The sequence below is a fragment of the Pseudoliparis swirei genome, chromosome 3 (assembly GCF_029220125.1).
Source record: "Pseudoliparis swirei isolate HS2019 ecotype Mariana Trench chromosome 3, NWPU_hadal_v1, whole genome shotgun sequence".
NCBI lineage: Eukaryota > Metazoa > Chordata > Actinopteri > Perciformes > Liparidae > Pseudoliparis > Pseudoliparis swirei.
In genome coordinates, this window is record NC_079390.1 from 13906725 (window position 1) to 13919304 (window position 12580).

General features: G+C 41.8%; 1 protein-coding gene across 2 annotated transcripts in view; it reads right to left on the reverse strand.

Annotated features, from left to right (window-relative positions):
• The window catches only part of spns2 (SPNS lysolipid transporter 2, sphingosine-1-phosphate), a 58605-nt gene that overhangs the window by 24778 nt on the left and 21247 nt on the right, over positions 1 to 12580 (reverse strand). For both annotated transcript variants that reach the window (XM_056409681.1, XM_056409687.1), the window contains exon 3: positions 2727 to 2863. In XM_056409681.1, coding sequence (XP_056265656.1) covers positions 2727 to 2863 — 137 coding nt within the window. The remainder of the gene's footprint in view (positions 1 to 2726; positions 2864 to 12580) is intronic.

Here is a 12580-nt window from a genome sequence, read left to right on the forward strand (position 1 = left end):
CACATAAAGTTTCATCAGATTCAGTATGAATTCACCCCTCATGTGTTCAAAGTCCCATTAACACCCAATTAACACACATGAAGAAATAGGTCATCAAAATGATTTAAATATTGAGATTTTGTTGCGCCCTGTGCAGGAGGTCGGACAAGGTCATTTTGATCAAATATATTCTTTTTCTTAACGAGAATATGAAACGGCATCGCGTCATCATTTTAATGTATTTAATCCAACGTAGCTTCATTTAATTTCCACGGCATATTATCTTCCATGAGACGGAATAAACTGAGGAGTGAAAAGATGAACACTTAAAAGGCTTAAAAGGAGAGTGCACACTGGCGGGGGCACCTGTGTAGGCAGCTGGATTGTTAACTGTTTCCATGGCAACTGCTACTCACTGGATGCAGACCGCCTGCTCGTGAAGCCACAAATAAATCTGCCCCCCAGACACACACACACACACACACACACACACACACACACACACACTGAGGCTGAGCCAACACTACTCTTCATGCCGGTGGATTTTACATCATGTCATGGGGTCATACACACAGCCATCAAACAAGCTCTGGAGACGAAACTCCACATACACACACACACACATACACACACATACCTCACTTTAGGATGACACTTAAAGCGGTGTGTGAAATATGGCGAGTCCAAGACCCCTTTGATGACACCCTGAAAGCCTCAAGTAATTGTGACCTGCTGTGCATTAGGTGAGAAGTTGTACAGTGACACTAAAGTGTGCGTGTGTTAGATTAAAGAGAATGTCCCATCATGGATGGTAGTCCTCTTCAGTGTGTGTGGTCAGCAGACTCTGCCTGACGCTTGAAACAAACAAAGCTTGAAGCTGAAAGTAACAACGCCACCAAAATGAGGTTGCAAAAGCAGATTGAAAACTACGATGATATAAAGGTGGTTTAGGAAAATCAACACTTTTTAAACTGTTTTGTCTCTATATTCAAACAAGACTAAGAGTGCACATTCTCAGAGCCGGAAACATGGATGTACACAATGCTAGTGTGTTGATGTTTAGTAGTTCATATTTACCACGTTCACCGTATTATTTCAGTGTGAAAGCAAGCTGAAATTTAGACAAATCTCAACTAGGATTTTTTTGAAATGTTTTGATAAATAGCGATGCACAGGTTTTGGCATATTTGATGACGCTACTTTGACTTTAGATGGTAAAATCTTATATATATCATCAGTTCAATGACTTCAAGAAGAGATTTTGTAATACAAATGTCATATTATAATTCACTACCCTTCTGGACTCAGCATATGTCATCCACTTCTTACGTTAGTATTCAAATAAAACATTATTACAGCTATAAAGATGATGATGAGAATGATTATCCACCCCTGGAGTCAGGCTGTGTTATAACAGGGGTTCAGCGATCATTAACGTTGTCTCTTTATTTCAGGATCAAAGTGTAACAAGTCACACATTCAATTAGATAACATTATAAATAGCTTGCCACTGATATATTCAATTCAAAATGCCCTTCAAGTGATCATTTTATGACGATAATCTGTTGTGCTCATGCAGAAAAAAGTGGACAATTTCCCTTTACAGCAGTGGCTGTAAAGTTCTGTTTCATAAAATCTGAGCTCAGTATCTGGTGCAAATCCCTCCAAAATGCCCCAGAGTGTGCTGAATGCGTAATGATAGGACTCAGTTGGAAGTGGTCATTAACATTTCACTACATGTCATGTCTTCCATCTCTCGTGGCGACAGCGCCGCGGAGCTATTACATAAGGGCCCTCTACTCTCATTTGTCTCATTTGATTGACGTTCAGGGACAGGTCTTGAAGGCAAAGTTAACGTTTTGAGGAAAAGGACTGCAGATGCCGAGGATAAGTCCACATCTCCTCATCGGCAATCAGCCTTTGAGGCGTTTGTCAGAGGGGATGAGGACCTTAATTTCATCGGAGCACTGAGCAGCCTGAATGTGTTTCCTGCTGAGGCAAATAGCCGTCATCTCGCCTCCAAGCAGACGAGTCTAGAGGAGATTTAAGTCAAAGGACGCCCTCCTGAGACATCTCTGAGCTGTCATTCCCTTCCGCAGGCCTGAGCTGACGAGCCTCAGCAGTGAGCTGGCTTAATCACGGGAGAGACGACACTGCGGGTCTCCGTGACGCTGCTCTGCAGAAACGCTGCATAAATCTAACTCGCCTAGCTTTCAGTGCCACATATCTGCCATTCAAGCGGCTTCAGATTGTCAGTCTGTGAATTTTTATTACGATTGTCCGTCATCAAGGCTGCATAATGGGGTCTGTTTGCACACCTCCACACACAAACACACAGAGCATTTTATTGTAATATGATGGCAACTTTCAGTGGGACACCCCCCCCCTTTCCCCAAGAATAATTTTATTGTATAATGTATTCCGCACGGCCCGGCACAGAGGGGAATTTAGAGATCTTCTAAAGCATTGTAATTGAGACAAGTCTGAGGCATGGGCCTTCATTAGTTGATTGGCTGGTAGCCAGTGTGTAAGAGAGAGACAGAGAGAGAGAGAGAGAGAGAGAGAGAGAGAGAGAGAGAGAGAGAGAAAGGCAAAGCGGGTGTCTGACTTAACAAGCGTGTCGTCTTTTTTCCGCTAGTCTTAACATGGAGCATATCCAGATCATAGCAGAGTAATTAGCTTGTCAGTGGGACAGCGGACTAATAGAATAACACCGTATCCTCTAAAAAACGTGAGCGATGTCGTACCTCTTTACCGATGAAGGAGCTCGACAGAGTGACAATGGACCAGAAGAAAATGCCGCAGCTCAGGATGATCTTTCGGTTGAAGCGGTCGCCCAGGTAACCAAAGATGGGAGCTGCCACCATGAAGCTGCAGATGAAGACTGAAGGGGAGAAAGGAGAAGAGAACATGTTACTTTGGACATAGTGATGGAAAATGACTGTTTCAGACTAGGTTCTGCATGGATTTGGCTATTTACAGTCTCATGTGTTTCTCCATCACACTTTGCTGTAAAAACACAACTCAAATTCAAATTGGACTGAGAGTATCTCAGCGCTCAGGTCCACTTATTGAGCCAAGAACCTGTCCAGATTGACTGTGTGGTACCAGTCAGCCAGAGACCCAGGCAAGGACTGCCAGAGGACACTCATTTAGGATTAAGATATACTTCATGATCGCAACATATAAATACAGATGATGCAGCCCTGAGAGGTGTCAATGACAAAGGTGAGGGGAGGAGACGTAAGGACGGATACAGTTTGGAAAGTGGCCAAATACAGTAGCTCCTGAAAGAGAGATAGGATAGTATGTTGTCAGTTTGTTGGGATCAAACAAATCAACAATTTCATGTTTAATGTTTCACTGGCTGAATTACATGTATACTGGCCAGATTAATAGCAATATATCCCAAGCCGGCGTCAGAGGACCGTGGTCGCCATAAATAATTCCTCCATCTTAAATTGTCACAACCAGACTTATGTGCCAGTGAAAGGATCACAAGTGCTTTAAAGTGTTCCCCTAATTTCCCCACTGCTGACTGGACGACTGGTTCTCAGGCCTATTAGTCAATATTTATGAGGAGCACCATCCCAAAAAGACCTGCATATTTAATGCTCACAAAGCGAGTTTGTGCGTCTTTGCGGAGCGGGAGAGGGCAGAGACGTTCCTCTCGATAGCGGCGAGGGAGGCAGGATGGAGTGTTTTGACACATCATCAGCATAAACATACAGAAGAGGGATGAGAGGGAAACGAGGGGGGGGGGGGTATATATAAGACACAAGCATCAAAGTCCCACAGCTGCTGAAACCAACCAACAGGAAAAGGGACAGTAATCAGATTAGATCTTAATGGTAGTTTTGAACATGAGGTATGAGACTTTCATAAATAATCTTTTACATAAAGTGTTGACCCCCAAAAATGTAACTCGGTTATGAGCTGTAGCCCGTTTAACATCAGTTCATGTATTTGATCGATCGGCCGGCTAAATTGTCTCAATTTAATTTAGGACTATGTGCATTGAATGTCATTACCCATGCATTTCTTTCTATTAATATCTATACAAGAACGAAAAAGAAAGAACAAAAATGATCTCATTTCGGAAAAGGAAATCTAATTTAAAATCTTATTTAAATCTAATTTGAGTTATCATTAAATAATGAATCAATTAGAGTTTTGGGGCTTTCACAGCTGCTGCAATTGCTTTATCTGCTCATCAGAGATAATGAGTCTCTCCCAGCTCAGTGTGTATGTTTCCCCTCTCTCCTCTAGTGCTCGGGCTCTGCCTCTTGTTGCCTGTGTTTCCCTCTCACTCTTTCTGCAGCCTCCATCATGATCAAGTATGTGGCTAAGTGCTGCAGGTCTGTTGTGTAATGCTAAATGACTCTGATGACTACTCAGTGTGGGTCGGGCTCTCTAAAGAGCTTTACCAGCTCGCCCTGCAGCCAGAGCACTAGTGGGCAAACCACATGCGCACACACACACGCACGCACACACACACACACACACACGCACGCACACAAACGCACAGACACACACACACACACACACACAGATCAGGGTGTTCTGCAGTGCAAACTGGCGATAAGATGAGGGAGAGGTCCACAATCAGCTCTGACACCAGCTGGTTCCCCGAGGGTTTCTAAAAGCCAGGGCCCTGGAGATCAACACTCTCACTGTTTAGCAGCTTGTCAAAAATGCATTTCCTCGCCATCATTAAGTGGCCTATTTTAAGTCATTAGCGGGACCCTGCATCTCTATCTCTCCCATGTGTCTTGTCTCATGTCATTTTGTGATTTGTTGAGAGGCTTTGCCCTTTTCTTAAGGCTCATTATCACCTCTTAGCGGTGTCAGCACATGGGAATGAAGTCAGTTCTTGGTTGTGCACTCGCATTTCTTTGGTTTTCACCTTGCTGCTTATTAACGCTACTCCTCTCTCAGGGCAAGGAAAGGGAGGCCTTGTGTTTATACTGCTTTTAATATCCTGCATTTTTGGTGTGAGTTACGCTTCAGTCGGCAAAGCAGATGCTGAGGAGAAAGAAAAAGCTCCATTAACTCTGGTGCAGAACTTAAACCCAAACAAGTGTTTCCAATACCATTGTTAGTTTTAAATTAGTGAAAACATCGTCGACAGATGGACTCAACCGGGGCGCATGTGTCATAAACATTTTGTCAAGAAGTTGCTTTGATCTGACAGAATAATAAGATGATGACTGGCTGTCACAATTAAATGCTTTCTTTATTTGACAAAGGTCACAGAGGAATGTTGTTAGGTTATTTATTTTGAGCAAAATGGGTACACCCTTCCACAGACTCGGCTTACGCTGCTGCCATTTCCTTTTCATCAAAATCGTAGTCGTCACCGACAACCTGCCGTGCTTGACAGATTTGGATCAAGAGAGGATGCCAAGTTTTGTTTGAACTAATTTGAAGATCTTCAAGGGAATATAATATTTGAAAAAGGCCGTTGTTTAGAATGACAGTGGGACATATCCAAGTCAGTCAGGAAATACCTGCTTCTATTAATTTGAGAACAATTTAAAGGAATCTTTCGTGGTGTCATTTCCAGCAATTAATCCACTGTTACACTTTATATATTAGCAGATTGTTCACATGAAAGTGTCGGAATAATCTGCTTGATGTAAAAAACTAGAGACCAGATGTCACATGTAACCTTCATAGAGGCTCATCGGCTCCCAGGAAATGCCCGGTCACTGTAAAGACGGTCTTAAATGATCCCACTGTTCTCTTGTCAGTCTTCAACCTACAAAAGAGGAAATCTGTCACGCTTGGAAACACTGATGTCCTGCTCCGAGTGCAGTTCATTTGGAGTTATCCGGCATGTTTTCTTTAAATAACACTTGAAAAACCTGTTCACACGGGCGGCCATGTCATGTCATTTCAGGGATGTGTTTTTAAAATGTTTGAAAAGGCATCGTGTTTTTACTGGATGTTATGAATGCAGTGCTGACTGGGTGTATGATATGATTCATCTGGAAGAAAGGGCCGACTGACACGAAAATAAACATGCTTATAAACCCTAGTTTCGAGGCAGGACAAACAAACCATGACTGACTAAGTCTTCCCTGATGACAGGTCACACACAAAACCTTGAATTGGAAATGCTTAATGATTCTGAACACCTTTAAATGAACAACTAGAACAAATACAAATGTTTGACGTACTTCATACAGTAAAACAGCTCCTGAAATGTGGAACATGCATAAAATGGGGCCCGTCCTCTCAAGTCGCATTCCTACACTAACCACCATTGTCTCTTTGTTTATTCTTGTTTATGCAGAGATAAGCCTCGGCTAATGGCCAAAGATGGCAATCTCTCATAAATGAAGTAGATAACAAATATGCAGCAAGAAAGCCCAAACAGCGGACTCTGTGGATGTTTACACTGAAGGCCAAAAGGGGAGCACAAGTTTTCATAACCTCGTTTATAGAACAATGGTCAGAGTTTACCACTTTTTCAGTCTAGTAGAGGCAGACGTTGCTTTTATTATTGAATCCAAAAGGATGTCAAACACCTCTGTTTGCTTCTACAAATTCACAGATTAGATGGATAAGAAAAAAATGAAATATTAAACTGAGATGCCGGGATTCGTTTTGATTTAGATGATTACTGTTTTCTCTGTTGGCTTGTTGATATGATATCTATCAGTGATCTACTCAATCGGAGACTGGGAAACACTTTAAACAAGCTCTACACTTTGGAAGATATCTCCAACTATTAGCTAAACAAACGCGTGCATTTATTTTAAAAACATTGTTTATCTCAAACCTCCCTGCTCTTGGGCCGTGAGTAATTGTCTATTCTACACCAGCAGCATAAGTTTAGAAAACAAGTTGTACAGTTAATTAATGTCAAGGACATTTGTGACATAATTATTATCTAATACAATGCTGCACAAGGCCATGTGGTGAATGTGGAGACGATTCCCTGTCCCTTACTGAGTTGATTTGAACAATTAAGGTCTTTTATTAATGCTGCCTCATCCGACTGCAGGGACCCCTTCTGAGGCCAGTCAAGGAGAAGTGGTTTTGTATTTTAAATCTTCTATAGAGGAGATACATGAATCCTTACACCGTCTTAACTATCTTTATTCTCTTTGTAGCCAGAGCTTGAAGAGAAAAAAATATATTGAAGTCTCTCTGTGTCCTTCAGACAGAATATATAACAAAATCCCCACAAAGAATACAATGAATTCGTATTGTGCTGGCATGTCCGTATAGGTGTGTACGTATGTGCACTGCCTCGGAAGTAGTTATTGCAATAGCGTGTGCCAAACCGGTTCTGATTATAGTTCAGGTTCCAAATATGATGCTGCACATATGCTGTGCATGTTTCTCACAGTCACTGAGAGGGCAAATTACAACAATTACCAAATTCTTTGCACATTCCACGAGAAGACAATGACTGTCCGAGAAGTCTTAGAGCAGACTCAATGACATTAGAGACTCTGGAGTCACATATTTAAGTGTGACTTTACTGTGTTGTCTCGTGTTGCTCGACGTCGGTGATTCACGCTGTATGTGTCCGATGGTTACCTCTTTGGGATGTGAATAAGCACTTAGTAACAGTATGGTTCATGTCTGTGAGCCCGACTAATCACCCTTTATTATTCTTTATTATCCTTTCCTTCACAATTTATCATGTCATATCATTCGTGGCACTTTATTAACCCTGATGAACCTTCTGAAATATGTCTCATGGTGAGTTGGTACCACTGCCCTCCAGCATGACACTTTGAAATGACACTCTTTAAATTGGTTGGTCTGATTATGCTTCTTCTTCTTCATGATTCAGACTGGTACCCACCTTTTTTTTACAGTAAAATAAGTATTTAGAAGCACATTAATGAATATTCATAAACACATATATACATATATATATATATATACACACACACACACACACACACTTTTCTCCCACCACCCAAACAGGGAGACTGGAAACACCGGACGTCCAGCTTTGATTGACCAGCAGAACAATAGCTCCTAGGATGACTCACCTCCTATGATTCAATGCCACCGTGAATAGAGCATCAGGAAGAGATGCAGACACACGTATGTTGAGTGTGTGTGTGTGTGTGTGTGTGTGTATGTGTGCGTGTGTGTGATTGAGCCTGTCCGGATACATTTCCCTATGAAACACTAGTTTCCCCTGAAGAGAGCACCTGTGAGGCTCTGCATCTGGCCGGGGGATCCCAAATGCTCAGCAGTCCATTTGATCCTTTTTTATAAACAAAACATGTATATGGAATAATAACGCTGACGGCGACTGACAGTGTTTTTTTCTCTGAGAATATACTTTCAAAGGAAAAATGATTCATCACAGATTCATGTGCTCCTGCTTAAAAAATATCTTTTAGAATATAATCTATAAATCAAGCAGCATGAAGCTACTTCATGCTGCAGTGGTAGAATGCAGAATGGAGGATTTCAGGTACACATTTGATCCTTTGGGTTATTGTAAATACAAATTGATAACCACAATGAATGTCTCCACCTCCTAATAGTTATATCTCACCAATCAGGAATCTCATCTTTGTTTGTGATTTAGTTTCCCAACCTAAACTACTGCACGGTCATCCAGCCGGGACAGGCGGTGTAACCAATGGTCCAGCGGTTTGAGGAATTTGAACGTCCTTCCGCTGCCATAGACGCATTTAGAGGAATAGGAGAAGAACCTTCCTTGTGCAGGTCTGGACATGTCTGCAGGCAAGGCGTTGTCATTCGGTGGCATTTACAACATCGCCGAGTGTCACTTTGACCTGTTCACTGTGGACGAGGTGTGTCGAGGCTTCAGCGTTCAGCACATTGCGTTGATGAATGCAGCTCCCCTCTTCAGGGTCTTTTGAACTCTTTTCATCATTCCAAGCTTATCACGTGAATACAGATGAGTAACGTCTGTTAACTGCTTTGTAACTCTGTCCTTGTATTGGCTGAATCCAGGCAGGGCTCAAGTCTGGGCAAATATTATCTCTATTATTATACAGATTGAATAATCAATTATGAATGGGCTTTACAACAACAAAATCAATCACACAAATAAATGACTGCTTCAAATTGCTAAGAATTATCAGAATTATTGTACAGAGGCATTCAGTCCAAATATACAGGACTGTCTCAGAAAATTAGAATATTGTGATAAAGTTCTTTATTTTCTGTAATGCAATTAAAAAAACAAAAAAAACATGCATTTGATATTCATTACAAATCAACAATATTATTTGCAATTTTTTTATTTTAATTATGGCTGATTTATAAATAAAAAATAGCAAACTAAAGAAAAAAAAAATTTTATAAAAGCAAGATTTTAGTTAAAAATTTTAAAAAGTAAAAAGTTTTTATAACAGCTGAGTGTTGTTCAAGCTCAGGAAACCCTTGCAAGTAATTAGACAATGATATTTCTTGTTAGTGATTTGTTTAATACCCTTAGTTATAACTGTTCAATATATTCTAATGTTTTAGATAGGAAATAATATTTATAAGCTATTGTAATTAAAAATCATCATAAATGCATGACATTTTTTATATTCTATATGCAATACAGAAAATAAATTGAAAATGATGTTTATTAAATATTTCTAGACAATACACCTGTATGTGAGATTTTGCAGCTTGTGATTTGATGACATGTAGTTAATGTTTCCTGTATATCTGTGAGAAGTTAATGTGTCACGGTTACCCGTTAAACGTTGTGTACTGTCGAAGGCCCTGGCAATGATGTGGAAATACAACAGGTCACCCAACTCTACACATTACTGTCATGGATCTCATCACACACAGAATGTGAGGCGCATGGAACCTTTCTCAGCAAGGGAACATAATACCAGATAGTCTGTGACATCAAATTCCACTCTTTAGCAGACAACAGAGATGCATCGAGGCAGTTATAGACAACCGATAAAAATAAACCGAATGAATGAGTCCTTCTACGATATTGGACTGACACTACTGTGTATTTGGCATGAGCTGCTGGTCGACACATCTCTGGCAACACCGCCCACGAAGTCTGTGGCAAAACAAGATTCTGTCGTGGCATTTTCTTAACAGGGTGAACCTTTCACAATAAAGGCCCTCTGGTTCTAAATCCTAAACGAGAAACCTTGTTTGGAAAAGTCTCGACAGAAGCCACAGGCGTCCGTCAAACTATTCGTGAACATTCTCGAACACACGGTTTCCGTTGGGCCGTGTGAAGCCACGCTTCATGAATTTGAGTGAATTAACAGGTCGAGAAATCCTCATTGTTCACAGGAAGTGACTATCAGTTAGATAACTAGCTCCTCTCTGCAAGATGAAGTATTCTTTTTTCGGGAAGAAATGTGTTAATTTTGTTTTTAAAGTAGTGGAGTAAATGCCCTTTTCGAAATGTAGTCTGATTCTGATATTGTTTGAAGGTTTGGTGAATTACATGGTAAAATTGCGTTGTAGAAGTCATTTTTCTTCAAAAGAAGGTCACAAGAAAGCTGGTGGTCATGTGTTCTTCGTAGCTGCGGCTCGTGTGTATTCTTAACAGTTTGTTGTTGTTGGTTTTATTTAAATTTTAAGATTTACTCTGCTGTACTTAGTGTCAAAATAAGTGACAACACATGCTGTTGTGTGGTTGTGGGGGGGTCTTGTGTTATTGTGCGACCAAACGCAGTGTGTGTCTACTGTTTGCGTGTGTAGGTTTGTGTTCGTGGTTATAATAAAGAGAATGTGGACAGAGGTTGAAATGACATGGTGAGTTTATTGCTGTGGACAGCATATACTTGGTGAAGAGATTGCAGCCTGGAGGTTCTTCACTGTCTCTGGTGTCTTGTCTTGAACCCAGCACTAAATCTGAAGCCATTTAGTTCTGGAGTTCTGGGTCTCGTAGAAGGCCGGTGTGTAACCATGCCGACCGACTCATTTTCTCTGCTCTCCCTGCTCGTTATGATATTCAGACGGAATAAGAATGAGAGAAAATCAATATCATTACTACAAAGGTTGGGATGAGATGTTACATCTATTCGTATTAACTTGGTCTTGCTTCTGACTGAAACAATGCAAAGAGAAGAAATGCACTACAACCGAGGGTGGGACAAGGAGTGGTATCGTCCTTTCAGTCATCGCCAACTAATCAATGGTGACCAGTGCACTGTGGCAACAATGTGTTTTCCATCAGGTGTGCTAGGAGTGGCAGCTTTGTTCCTTCTTCCTCTAATGATGCATGGGACTGCCTGTGGAGGGTGTGACACATAACTTTACTTTGAGTTGGACACCAGAGACGAGCGAAGCGCCCTCAGTCAGACAGTCTCATACATCACATTCTGCATACCTCACATTTCTGATCACCGCTAATTCTCTCCGTTCAGACTTCACCGGTGTTGGATTACCAATGCTGTTTGATAAATGCCACATGCAGGCTGGGAAAATATACCCGTGCAGCATTCTCGCGCCTGTTTCTGTCAAACTCTGCTGCTAATTCTACATAACGTCAACTACTCCAGCTTCTCTGAGAGTTGATGGCTTGTCACTGCAGCTGACCTCTCCACTACCTGCTCAGTGCGAGAGCTGCTGATGGGGAGAATTACACGCTGCTACAAATTCCGGGCCCACTGACATAGGAGTGTGCTGGAACATCATCTTTTGCGCATTACCAGCGTATTTCATAACGCATCTAGTAGGAATAAAGGAAGGTTGCTTGATAGTTTTTAGCTTCTACTGAAAGCAAGACACGGCAGTGAGACGTGCACTCAGTGGAGCTCCACACTGCAGATCCAAGCTGCAGCATTCATAAAATCATTGAGTTATTTTTTCCCAGGGTTACTTTCCTGTCGCTAGTGACATGACCAGGATGAGGAGTTTTTCTTTCCTGCAGTAACTACGGGAGCAGCGAGCTTTCTGATAAGCTCCGTCTGAAAGGACAGAGGACTCTACTTGTCTTTGTTTGTGTTCTTTCGTGCTCCCCGTGTTACTGGGACTAATGGGATATGAACACACACAGATTACTTACACATACACACCTTGACCTTGACTTGCTAGGGTATGTATGGATCGAGCACATGTGTTTGACTAGGATGGCCGTAGAGTTAGTGTTAGGGCTGTGGTGTGTGTGTGTGTGTGTGTGTGTGTATGTGTGTGCACGTGTGCGTGTCTGTGTTTCTAATTGATCTGTTGATGTCATTCAGAGCAGAAAAGAGTGGAGCAGCCTCCCTCGGAATCAGGCGATCGATCGGTGTTCAGCCTCGTTTTCTGAGAAGCCGAGATAATATCAGCCCCGAATCTTGTTGCCAGAAATGCTCGATCACTCCCTGCTCTATCAAATAATGGGGCCTCTTTTTTCAAATATGTGTATCTACCACAACTGCCCCTGTGTTTGTGCAGTTCCGGTGGCGCTTGCAACTTAAGAGGCGATTAGAGATCTGATTGGACATTTACACGATGAGCGTTTGAGCGCATGCTCGTTTCATTGGCTTTAAAATCTGGATTAGATTTGCAGGCCCACATGGGCAGTGCTGCTGGTTTGTTGACAGAAAGCGAGGGGTAAGGAGACGGGGAGCAGAGTGCCAATCATCGCCCAACAGCTGCCCTCCGCCGAGACGTGGCCTATAAAAACAGCCTGGGA